General features: G+C 29.6%; 1 protein-coding gene across 1 annotated transcript; it reads left to right on the plus strand.

The window, feature by feature from the left end:
• The first annotated feature begins 10,975 nt into the window (after positions 1-10,975).
• On the plus strand, positions 10,976-12,776 carry LOC109005023 (F-box/kelch-repeat protein SKIP20-like). The gene has a single exon (XM_018983786.2). It carries the CDS (start codon positions 11,246-11,248, stop codon positions 12,602-12,604), a length of 1,359 nt encoding a protein of 452 aa, XP_018839331.1. The 5' UTR covers positions 10,976-11,245; the 3' UTR covers positions 12,605-12,776.
• Positions 12,777-14,382: the final 1,606 nt, after the last annotated feature.

Consider the following 14,382-nt stretch of genomic DNA (forward strand, 5'->3'; position numbering starts at 1 on the left):
TGTATGTATATATTTTTAATTTCCAGTTTATTTAAATCAAATCGAAAACGCGTATCCCATAAAAAAACAAACGAAAGAAAATTGGGAACGCGGATTAATTATTGTTAGGCTTGGTTTTGATCATCAACTACTCTCAATTTATATCAATTTATCTTTATAATTTTTTTAAATCTCAACATAAAATATAATAAATAATTTAACTTTTTTAAATTTTAAAATAATAATAATATTAAAAAATAATATTCTAACAATATTTTATCATCTCAATTTAATTTAACTCAACTCACTTCAACATTCAAACTCACCCTTAATTATTGTCAGATCGAGAGTTCTATTATGCCCGTGAGAAGAGACAGTTTTGGTCGTTGAGTTCACATGGAAACCAAAAAAAAGGCAATACAGAACGAATTCACATGGAAAAATGTTTGATTTAACGTTGTATTTTAATGATCATATTCTTGAATGCATTATTGGATTGGATCAGGACAAACCAATGATCATTTTTTAAAAAAAAATAAAAAATAAACAGCATTGTTGCAATGACAGGCACAAGAGTTGATCTGTTAGATCACTGGAATTGGCTTTTTTTAATGCATCTTCAAAATTTAAATAAACGTAGATAAAATAATTTATGTTAACTCCTTCAATTTGAAGAAAAAATTTAAATTATAAATTATAGTAATTTTAAATATATATTTAAATTTGAAGATATATTGTTTATCTTTAAAAGTAATACTTTATTATAAAAATTATCTCAATTCCTTTACTTTTCAATTTTCATTTCTCATAATTTTTACTTCTCTCAAATATCTATTTTATTTTTATTTTTGTGTACAATTTTAAAATACGTGAGGGAAGAAATATTATTATTAATTAATATAGTTAATGTAATTATAAAATATAAAAAATATTAATATTAAAAAAAATATTATATTATTATTTTAATTAATTTAATATAAAATTATGATTAAAAATATTTTTAATTTATAAAAAATATATACTTTTCAACAAATTTTAAAAATGACTTTAATAAACCAATGCAAATGTGAGGGCAAACCGGTGCATGAAATAACAAAGATTATTCTCTTTCTGAATTCAACGCGTAGACACGACGTGCAACGCTCTAAAGCCACATGACCACGTTGATCTTAATTTTGCACCATTATTAATGTTATGACAGCATATGTGTAATCTGAAAGATCTCCATTGTATAAGTCAAAGGGAATACTCGGAAAGATCAGGATTCAGGAGACATCGTGGCTCCTACTGTTGAATGACACCATGATATATGCCTCAGTTTGTCTATTTGAAGTTTGGATAATGAGATGAGAATTTTTAGTTTTATATTAAAATTTAAAATATTATTTTTTAATATTATTATTATTTTGAGATTTAAAAATTTTGAATTGAGATTTGAAAAAATTAAATTATTTATTATATTTTATGTGAAAATTTGAAAAAATTGTAATAATAAGATAATATGAGATGAGAAATATTGGTTTTGCACTTTTTAATACCTTCTCAAACTAACTCAGTCCTCCAATGCAAGAAGCAAAGGGGAAATTGCAAAAATAAAGCCAATAATTTCGTCTCATAGTCTAGTTAATGACTCATTTGGAGAGTGAGATGAGATAATAATTTTGTAAATAATAATAAGATAATTTGAAAAATAGTGAAATAGTTTGAGCTGAGTATTTTTTAAGTTTTGGAAAATAAGGGAGAAAATTTTGAATAAAAAATATTATAAAATTAAAATATTGTTAGAATATAGTTTTATAATATTATTTTTGTTTGAAGATTTAAAAAAATTAAATTGTTTTATATTTTTTGTTTTAAAGTTTGAAAAAATTGTAATGATTAGTTAAAAAATATTTATATTTGAATTATGTTTGAAAATTATATGTGATGAAATGAGATTAAAATTTTAAAGTGAAATCTATTTTCAAACAAGCCAACTTCTTTTCGGTTGATTAGATACCAAAAAAGGGTATCCATCAAGGCAGTTGATCTAAAGATTATGGTGGGCGGACGATGGTAGATCTCATAACCTCCAACATCCAATGGTCAGAGAAAAAATTTAAGAAAAAAAAAGAAAAAAAAATCAAGTCAATATAAAGTATATTGGATAAAGTGCTTGCATTGCATAACTTGATTTAGAAAATAAATTTTAAAATTTGAATTAAACAAATTATATATTACCATCTAATGATGTGGATTATGTGTTCTATACGCTAACTTGATAATAGAATTAGGGCCTATTTGGAACTGCAGTATGAGTAATAAAAAGTGTTTAAATAGCTTACAAATAATCATCGTTTTTACCTTAGAAAATATATTTTTAATTTATTTCTAAACAAATATAACATATTTGAAAGTACTTTAAATATATAGTTACTAAGCAGGTAATGATTATATGAAAAAATTAAAATTTTAAAATTAAAAAATATTTATATTTGAGCGATGTTTGAAAAAAAGATAAAATGAGTTTCCAAATAACTAAAACGACGCCTATGTCTTTTGCCTCTTACCTTCTAATATTTAGACAAAAAGTCTAAAAATTATTGATCACACCCATTAATGTTATGAGTATTTCAGATAATTCGGGTTTATCTATAAATAGTAGAGATTTAAGATGTTTGAGTGGGTTTTGTTAGTCCTATTGAGATCCATTTGAATGTATGAAGTAGGTTGAGATATGCTTAAAAAATTAGTGAGTCATATTAATGATTGGTTTGTTTTTTTCGTGATAGAATAATAATAGAAATTCCATCAAAGAGCAATATTGAGTTCAGATGAAAAAAGTAAGATTATTTCAAATAAAATAAGTTGTGTATGTTTGGAGAGTTTATCCATCTATACGAAATTATCTCAAATAATCTGAGATCACCTTAACACCTAAACGGACCCTAAATCTAAAATATCAAGGATAGTGGTGGGTTAGAGGAGCCAGCCCAAGTTAAGACCCCTATAAGTTGGGTGGATGGAAGTCACCCCTGATCTGACTCTGAGGGGTCAAAAGCAACAAGGTAGCGTCCTTTTTCTTCAAAATAAACAAACGAAATATGGTGCTATTTTACCGTTGTTTTATGAATCTTGGTTCAAGTAGTATTTATGTCAGTTAGTATGGAGGAGGAGATAGGTCAATTTTTAAATAGTTTAAAAGTGATTGCAAAAACTTGATAGCTTGGGGAAATTACAAAATTGGTAATTAGTTTGAAGGAGGTTTGTGCATTCTTTTTCTCTAATTATTTTAAAGGGAAGAGGTAAAGGATCCCCACAGCTACCTCATTGAGTTCTCGTCTGGAAATTTAAAATATCTGTGAATAGTACATAAATAGTTTGAGTTAAGATGTAATATTAGAATTTGAAAATTGAAAGAAAAAAAAATTAAATAAAAAAATTATAAATTTAAATATTATTTTTGAATATTGATTTTATTTTTAGATTTGAAAAAGTAGTATTATTATCTGTGTTTTGTTTAAAATTTTGAAAAAAATATAATAATTAGATGAAAAAATTAAAAATTTTAATTTAAAAAATAAATATTTAAGAATACCTTCCCAAACTAGCTCAATCCTCCAATGTAAGAAGCAAAGGGGAAAATGCAAAAATAAAGCCAATAATTTCGTCTCATAATCTAGTTAAGGGCTTGTTTGGAGAGTGGGAGGACCCGGAGGAGATGATAATTTTATGAATAATAGTAAGATAGTTTGAATAATAGTCAAATAATTTGAGTTGAATATTTTTTGAATTTTGAGAAATGAGAGAGAAAAAGTTGAATAAAAAATATTATAGAGTTAAAATATTGTTAAAATATATATAGTTTTATAATATTATTTTTATCTGGAGATTTGAAAAAATTTAATTATTTTTTATTTTTTGTTTAAAAGTTTAAAAAAATTATAATGATTATTTTGAAAATTTTGTAATGATTAGTTAAAAAATATTTATATTTGAATTATGTTTGGGAATGAGATAAGATATGATGAGAATTTTAGGATGAGATCTATTTCCAAATAAGCCAAATCTTATTAGATACCAAAAAGGGGTGAGATATTTTTGGGTGGGATATATTTTCATCCAAATGAGAATTTTAGGATGAGATCTTTTTGGCTTATTAGATACCAAAAAAGGTTATCCGTGATACACATTGACTTGATAATAGAATTAGGATCTGTTTGAAGTTGCATTAAGAATCTTAAAAAGTACTTAAATAACTTATAAATAATCATCGTTTATACCTCGAAAAATACTTTTTTAAATTTATTTCTAAAGAAATATAACATATTTGAAAGTGTTTTAAATATATAGTTATCAAATAGTAATTAATTTTTTAATAATAAAATTTATTACTTAAATAATAAATTATAAATCTTTAAATTATAAATTATATTTTTTACCGCAATCTCAAACATAGGCCATTAGTTTTGTTATATGCACGACTTTCAATTTTAAATGGTGCCTAATTTTTCTCATGATTCTATCCAAAAATCAACGGTCTGCATCCAACTTTCGCGTAAGCATATATTATGTATTGTCGCCAATTAAATATTTTTTATGATAAATATTATGTATCAGTCATTATTTACTCTCATATTTTATATTTATAATTTTTTTATAAAATGTGAGAATATTTTTTATAGAATATACAAATATTTTTTATAAAATATGGAGTGTAGAATGAAAAATAGTGACTAATAAATAAAAAAAATCATTTTCCACTCTTAAAATGACCACTCACTCATATCATGACATAGATAGCATAATAGAATTTTGTCACGTAATTATAAATGGCCGGTTATGTATAAATGATCGGTTTTAGAAATGAAGTCGTATGCGTATTGAATATTGCTAGTCGGTCAAGAAAATCTTGGCAGAAAAACAGTGCTAGTGGGACCGTGCAGCATCTTTGATCGGTCCAGGATAATTGATAAAAGAAAAAATTTTTAATCATTTTTACACATTACACGTCATATTTTATATTTTTATATTAAATATATAATATATAGATAATTAATAAAATAATTTAATTAATTTAAAAAGAATAAAACTATTTTTTTAATAAAAAGAATGTAGTATGTGATGTATATAAATAATGAATAGCAAAATTCTTATGATTGTATAAATATCATGCATTTATTTTAAAAAATAATAATATCTATTATTAAAATTTAATTTTTTAATATGAATTTATTTATCTTAAAAAGAGTTCGTAACGTTTATATTTGATGATTATAAATACCATTTATCAGGATGAAGATTTGGCCTGATACATAAATGTACATAAAAAATAAGATTTCATGACATATTATTTACTGTTTATAAAGGAAATTATAACTCTTTTACGACTGTCTTTTTAATATAAAGTAACAAAGACCTGCCAGGAATTATAATAACTATTCCCTGAAAATTAGGGTTAATCTGCAAAGTCTCAATTAGAAACAGTACTGGTAATTTTCCTATCAAACAAACAAGAAAATAATGCTGCAATGTAAAGATAGATTCGTTTTTTTTTCTTTTTTTGTTTGTATTAATGATCATCATCTGTCATGGCATCAGATGCGTGAAACATAAAAGGTCGACATGATCTGACACATTTGCAAAATGACAGAGGTCGTGATCTTTCAATCTTATCAACCCCTTTTGTTCTTGTTCTTTTATGGATGGCTTATTGACTGGTTGCTGTGGTGTGGGGTCTCTCTATCTCCACCCTCCAAAGTCCAAAGATTCTTGTGTCCCATTTGCCTAGCCACACCTCTGGCAAAATTTAGGTACAGTACAAAAGTATTCTGAGGGCTTCTAGAAGATTATTTTATTTTGCTCCACCAAATGGTCTTTTTCGTCCATGTGGGTATATATGAAAATTTTATTAATAAAAATAAAGAATAAATTAATTCTCAATCATTGTCCACTACTATAGAGCTCATCATCTTGATGCGTAACAATATTGGTATTGGATTAGTTAAATATTTTTTTATCTTTAAATTTAACAAATATCATTCATATTTACTCCACATTGAATTGGCTAAATTGTTTTCATCCAAACTATAAGCTATAGTAAATTCATTCTTCTTTTCAAATATGAAAAGAACTATAACTAGTCTAAAAGTATTTTTTTAGATTATTATATTATAAATATAAGATTTTTATTCATATGAGATTTTACCATCTATATACATATGAGATTATTATATTATAAATTGTTAAATTGTGAAAATAAAAATAAATATGATTTGTTTGAGGTTATTGAAAATTATGAAAATTAATTAAAAATATAAATAATAAAATTTTATTATTATAGAGAGTGTGATGACTAATCCAATGTAGACTTCAAGTTTTGAATGATTAGTTAAAAGTAAAAAAGTTACATATTAGTCAAAATTTGAAGAATAAGATGGCCAATCCAATACTAATGCTCAGAGGCAAAAACCAGGCTACTCAGGATTATTCCTCCAAAAAAGGAAAATTGAAAAAGAAATAAGGATTATAATCGGAATCAGCATCACGAAAATGGGAAATTTTTTTTTTTTCTAGAGTTAATTGGCTTTTTTTTTTTTCCCTTTATTTTTTCTCAAGTCGAGCACTAGGCAAATGCTAGTGAAATCTAAAGTGAGAATTCCTGCAGACCGTTCTGACTGCTTCTCTTCAATAAACAAAATTTCAATAGTTAGGCGCCACCACGTAAGTCTTTTATTTTACTTAATTTGCATTTGCTTACATCCGATTAGAGACCTTATATAGCCCTACCGTGCCTCCCTCACTTATTCGTCTCCTACTTCGTCTCATTCTCAAATGAAGATCTCGACCCTCACACTTATCCCGGCAGCAACTTAATCTCCCGATGGAGCTCGAATCTCGACCCCACACTCATCCCAACGGCAACTCGACCTCCCGACAGAGCTTGACCCAAACGGTGGCACGGACGAAGCTCAATTTCCAGAAAAAAATTGTGAGATCTCCACCCCTAAACCAAACTGATTTTCACTATTTTTCTACTTTACCAGTATTTTTTTGACTTTTTGATTTTGTAATACAGTTTATTTGTTGTGAGATCTCGACCCCAAGCCATCGTCTCCTTTTTTTGGTTGTGAGATCTCAACCCCTAAACCAAAGATTAGTTTGAGATACTAAGAATAAATCTATTAAATTTGTGTCTGCAATCAGTTGTGGGTCTTACTCATCTATATCATCATCCCCCTTTCTTTGGTATTTCAAATTTATGCATACAAGCTATAATTTTTTGTTTAGGGGTCTGCTTCAACAGGTTAGGCTCCTGTAATTTTGCAAGATATGAACACAAATTAAATGCATTTAGGAAAAAATGTGAAACATAATGAACTCTTACAACTAGTATTGGATTTTGATATAGCTTGGAGAAATATTGAATATTCATTAATCATGTATTATATTTATCATAATTGTAAAAAAAAAAATATTTACTACAATATGCAGATCATGTTGATGTGTTTTATAGAAAGTAGAAGACAACAAGAATTATTGAAGTTTCTTTGAGATTTATTCAACACAAAGAAGATGCATGATCTTGAAGTTTGGTCTTGGGCGGTAGACTGAGATGGTGGCAGTGGAAGAGAGGCACAACGAGGAAGAGGAAGAGATGAAAACGCGAAGTGCTCTTAGGTGAAATCAGTGAGGGCTGCTTTTGCTTGGAAGTGTTTATGTGTGAAGGAGTCTATTTCTCTTATGGTGTATTTACTTACGTGGCAAGCACTGAATGTAGGGCTGCTATTCTCCATTTATTAGCCCGACCATTGCAAAGCGACTTGATCTAAATTTTAACTTTTTGTGAGTTAAAACTCCTACATTGGACTAGTCAAAAATATATTTATGGAACTTTTAGCTACAATAATTTAGGACCCCTGGTCATATTTTGAGGGTTACTATAGAATGACAAAATCAATATTTTATAATTTTTTCATCTAACTACCTCTCTCTCTCTCTTTGCGCTTCCATCCAATTTTTCTCTTTGGGTACGTTTCACCTCAACTTAAGCATTGTTTCCTCTGGACTTTGTTGTAATTTAGTGTTCACAAAACCGGTATTGTGTACAATGTGAATTAAATATTAAATTTTAATATTAATACAAAATATTAAATATAAAATACAAGTGCATTTATAAAATATTATATATTAATATTAATAAAAGTGTATTAACAAAATGTTAAGTTTTTTCTTAAATATTATTAAAATATATAATATTATATTACTATTTTAACTTTAGAATGGCTAGTCTAATATGAATTAACCTCTTTAAAAGTTTTGATTATTGCTAAAATCTCAAATTCTAGTCAAAATTTAGGCTGCGTTTGAATGTTGAGTTAAGTTGAATTCCTTATAAATAATAGTAAGTTGATATGGTAGAGTGATTTTTGTAGAGTCTACTTAAGACGAGTTTAAATGTGTCTGGATATTAAGATGAGTTTAAATATATTTATGAGAAGTTAAAAAATGTTATAGATCTCACGTGTAAAGATATTTTGAGTTAAAATAAATTTAATAATTTAAGAATTAAATATTTAAATATTAAATTTATTTTAAAATTAAATTAAATTAAGATGAATTTAATAATCAAATGGGACTACTCGACAATAGTTAGGTCATTTCAATACTTTTAAACTCGACAATAGGAAGGCTAGCCTTCCAGTTGGGTCCCTAAAAGGGCGGCTCCATTATAACGATGGAGAGTTATAATGACAGACACAAGAAATTAAGAACCCATTTTTCTCGTCGCATAATTTATTGACATAACAACCATTGCCTTCCGCTTAATCTTAAAATAATGACGTGTTAGTTATTGAAATAAAGCAGATATTAAATTATATTTACATATAACACTACTTGTTTTCTTTATCCTCCCTCCTACTCTCTAGAGCTACTTGGCATAACAACCATGACTGTACTGTCATGGCGGTCACATCTCATAGGTTAAGCCTATACAGAGGTAACTTAACACCTTCGGCTTCGAGGGTGCCTTGAGTCTTGACCTTAATTCTATGTAGGTAAGTTGATGAGGTATTAGGTCACATTCTCTTATAAATTTAGGATGCGACAAAAAATATCTCTGAAAGATGAATGTTTCACTGTTCACTTTTGAGAAGATCTTTTTTTATTTTGGATCATGCTACTATATGTTTGTTGGCGTGTTGTATTTTTTTTCTTTTAAATATATTTAAACATTTAAAAATATATATACAAAATCACTAATAATAACTTTCTTAATCATTAAAAAAAAAATAAAATAAACATGAGCGGTTAAATTCAGAAAAGCAAAACAGGGACAGCCTAGTATTTTACTTTTCTTTTATTCATTTAAGTTTATTTTGCTGTCATTCATTGCCTTCTAGAAGACTTGACATGATATACCCGTCGGTCGGTGGGGTTTTGCACGTTCGCTTTACTTTGTAGCCAGCCACTTAATGGGGTGGGGCACCGTATAGCGTTGGTATTCACTCATCAAAAATTTAATTAAATATAAAATATGATAAATTTTATTAAAATATAATTATATTAAATAAGTTAAAAAGATAAATAAAAAGTTTTAAATTACAGTAAAATTAAGGCTTTCTTCAATTTTGAGCTACGTACTGTCCCCTTCTGCAATTTTCTTTTATTTTCCCTGATTTATTATAATCAATATATTTGGTTAATGACAAGAATTATCTATATTTATGAAGGCGGTGCGAAATTCATCCAAAAAGAAAGAATGTCTATCTCTCTATATATATAAAGAGCTTATTAAACAGAATTTTCTTATTTTAACAGAAATTTCTTATTTTAAAGAAATATGTTAGTTTTCATTAACTTTTCATCCGTTTGTAATAATTACAGAATATAGAAATACAATTATATTTTTATTTACATTCTATTTATGACTACTTTTATGATTTCTGTTAGTTTCTATTTCACTATTAATATCTTTAAATATACTAATAAAACAGATTTATTATAATAATAATCATGGATTCAATTTCTAATTTCAAAATACATTATAATAAGAAAACAGATTTATGTAGATTTATCTTTTCGTATTCATTATAATAAGAAAATATTATAATAATTTACAAATAGTTTATCTTTCAATAACTTTTAAAATATATATTAGTAATAAAATAATAAGATATATGTACTTTATTTATATTTTAATAAAATATATTAATACTTTGAACTGCACATACGTGCCTCAGGCACGTAACATCTTACTAGTATATAAATATACTACTTATGCTAATGCTTGATGTAATTTTAATATGTGCAATTTATACATATTTTTAAAGTATATTATTAAAAAAATAAATTTTTTTTATATAAATATCATATTTATTTATTTATTTTTAAAAAATATAAAATTTATACATTTTAAAACTTAAAATATCATTCCTCTCTCTCTCTCTAAACATACTAAGGTGCAATTACAATTCTGACAAGAAGATAGATTGATTGCACCGATGGGTGCATTTTTTTTTCTTTAACGCTAGGAGATACACTGAATTGATTTTTTTCTTAAATCTTAATGTATTTCTTAATATTTTTAAAAAAAATTAAAAATACGTGCATTCTATGGATAGACCTCTTGGTCTCGGTAGAAGCACCCACAAAACAATTATGTGCAGAAGAATTAGAGGACAAATCTCTACGAACTGCCTCGTTTATTTTTAAGATGAATTAAGATTAAGATTAAAATTTAAAATTAAATAAAATATTATTATAAAATATTATTTTAATATTATTTTTATTTTAAAATTTAAAAAAATTATAATAATCAGATAAGATAAAATAGATGAATTAAAAAGAGTTGCAAAAACAAAGTAGCGCTGGTCTCACCCCCCAGTCCCCACTCATCCTCCAAGGAGAGAGACTACTTAGTAAGTTGTAAGTGTATATGCCTAATGCCCCAACCTAAAGGTCACAGTGCCCCGTCTCTCCTTCTCTCATAGTCCTTTACTAATATATATGCCTGTTCCTATCCTTAAGAATTCACTGCCTAATTGTCAATTGTTTTTGTGCCCATCCGTTTACATACAAAAACAACATTCACTCTGCAAGTTTACTAAAACTTATCCTCACTGTTTCCCTACCCTATTCTTCTTGTTAATGTATTTTTCAAACATCTTTTACTTCTTTGTGTATCTTGTTCTGCTTTAAATCTTTCTTCATCTTTTATAATAATTCAAGCAAGTTTTGTGCAATTTTATTCGTTTTTGGAAGATATCATAGTATAGGACAGGCAATGGGACAAGCAGAGAGTAGTACTGGGAAATTCAAGAAACATGATCAGCAGCAGCAACAAGAGCAGTTGATTCCGGGCCTGCCTGATGTGATAGCCATGGATTGTTTGGTTAGAGTGCCCCACCAATTCCATTCCACCATGACTTTAGTGTGCCAGAGTTGGCGAAGATTGCTCATGCATCCTTCATTCTACCAAGAAAGAAGCAGATCCGGCATGGCCGAGCATATGGTTTTCCTTATTCAACCAGTTCCATGTCTCTCACCACCAAAAACAGAGTTCTCTGTGTCCAACAACAGGGAAGATGAGGTCGATGCAAAGATCTCTAGCCCGCTTCTAACTCAATATGGCCTGAGCATCTACAACGCCACCAATCAGACTTGGCGCCGGATGATGATGAGGCAGCCTGGTGGCGGATATATTGGAATCCCCATGTTCTGCCAGTGCGTGGCACTTCCCGCATCTGGGAAGCTCCTGCTCTTGGGTGGCTGGGACCCCAACACCTTAGAACCGGTGCCTGATGTGTATGTCCTGGATTTGATCGGCTGTTCCCGGTGGAGACGTGCAGCCCCCATGTCAGTGGCACGCTCTTTCTTTGCATGTGGAATCGTGGGGCAATCGACGGTTTACGTGGCGGGGGGGCACGACAACCTGAAGAATGCGCTGCGATCGGCAGAAGTATATGATGCAGATGCGGACAAGTGGAGGACGCTGCCACCCATGGCAGAGGAGAGGGACGAGTGCCAGGGTCTCTCCTGGGAGGGGGATTCCAGGTTCTGGGTCGTCAGTGGGTACAGCACAGATAGCCAAGGACGATTCAGGTCGGATGCCGAGTGCTACGACCCAGTTACGGGATCTTGGTCAAGAATCGATGGGGTCTGGCCATATTCGAGTCTCAGTCCCAGAGGTCTCACCGCAAATGTCACCATCACCAACGAGAACAACACCAGCGGCCACCAATACCAGTGGTGGTGGTTCTTGGGAAGCCAACAACAGCCCCAAGATAATGTGGGGGTAAAGGATCAAACGGATAACTGCAATAACCTCATCTGGAAGGTGGTGAATTCCGTTCAGCTTCCCAGTGAGATAAATGGAACAACATCAGTACTCTGTGTCATCAACGCTCTTGGACTCACTCAAGATCAATGCTTTATGAACAGTCGCAATCAGCAGAGGCAGCGGATATTTTTTATGAGCAGTGGTGGCGCTGGCGGTAGAGGAACATCGTCATCATCACTAACATGCGGTGAATGCAAACGTGAAGGGGAAGGAGCATACATCTTGACCACCAAGTGGAATCATATCTGTACGTCTCATGCATTTTCAGGGTTCCCTCATTCAGCTTCATGCCTAGTTATCTGAATTTTTTTTTTTAGTCAGTTGTAATTTTCTATTCAGTTGGCTATGACTATGAGCCTATGATAACATCGGGAAGAAAATATTTCCACGAATTGTTACTCAAATTTGAGTATTTCAAATGTGAAATAAATATATTGAGTATTGCTATATATTATCCCGCCTAGTCATTCCCTCATTTTGCTTTATTCATGCGGTACTGCGAGATTTATTAAAAAGAATAAAAATTATATTTAAAATAAAATTACGTTAAAAAATGTAAAAAGATGAAAATTAAAAATTTTAAAATAACTATATGTTTGTAATTTAAATTATTTTAATAAGCCACGTGGTCACATCAATGAGATAAAATGAGGTATAACTGAAATAGCATTTCTCAAATATATTTTGTAAATATTCCAAACAGACTTATATTTATCTCTCTCCAATTTGAAGCCTTCGAATTCGAACAGTAATTTGAAACGAACGACCTTAATCCGTAACATGTTTTTGGTAAAACGAGCTACGATGTTGACTTTTCGTTTGTTTTGAGAAAAATTTCATGTAATTATTATAATTTTTTTAATTTTTAATACAAAATAAAATAAATAATTCAACTTTTTCAAATCATAAAATAAAAATAATATTAAAAAATATATTCTAACAATACTTTATTCAATTTTTTAATTTTAATATCAACTCATCTCATCTCATCTCATATTATCTCTAAAAATAAACGAACCGTTTTATCCCATGAATCACATATATATGGGAAGAGACTGAGCCATAAAACAAACTATATATCTAGGATCACTTTTATAATTGAATCTGATGCTTTAAATTATAAAGTTTCTAAGTGCCCATATTTCAGACTAGTCGAGCTAGTTACTAAGGTAAATTTCATAGGGCAAGCCACCAAGTGCCCAAACAGTTGCATGCAAAGCGGTTCAAAATTCCTACACTACAAAGAAGCAAAACCCAAGTAACATTAATAGGCAATAGCATACTCATTCGGCTCCAACCACCTCTCTATGTAGGATGGGAGGAAGGGCAGGTGGTGAAAGAACAGCATGCATGATGGTCTTTGACCTTGGAGAATATGGTCTGTTTGCTACCACTAGATCCTAACAAACAAATTATTTACAGATTTTCTCCTTTTATGTACATGTGTCCCCGCTTAACCATCTAACCAAGCAGATACCAGATAAAATCATTTATCTCATATGTTTTTTTTTTTTCCCTCAAGGTAAGCATAACATAAATTAACTAAGTGGTTACAAAGATATAAGATTCAATAAGGCGGTAGTCCCCAACAATCATCCCAAAACATACAAAAGCAACATCAGAGAAAATAAAGAAGCGGGATCTGGAGTCAAAAGTTTGACTCCCACCCATTTACCACTAAGGGAAAGCTACTTAAAGCGGTTTTAAGCATAATAACAAGCTTATCCTAGACCATTGGTATTTTCGAGGTTCTGTTTTCGACTTCATTGGCTATCACATTAAGTCTAGTAGCATTTCTTCATTTCATTGACCCACTAAATTTTCATTGACAGTGTCCCCCTTCAATCTTTCCTCAATAAGCTCAAACAGAATTCAGAAAGGAGGGGGGGAGCAGGGAGGGTTAAGAACAGTTTTTGGAGTAATTTATTTTTAAGTACTTGATCGATGCTCAACTTTCAATTTACTAATTCATCCATGATTGTCCGGATACAATATGTAATTACCACGTATATAGCAGCATATAGATAGGAAGTAATCAATTCAGAGAGTAAATTATACTGGCTTGCGAATCAAGGTCGAAA

This window comes from Juglans regia, chromosome 12 (assembly GCF_001411555.2).
Source record: "Juglans regia cultivar Chandler chromosome 12, Walnut 2.0, whole genome shotgun sequence".
Classification (NCBI taxonomy): Eukaryota; Viridiplantae; Streptophyta; class Magnoliopsida; order Fagales; family Juglandaceae; genus Juglans; species Juglans regia.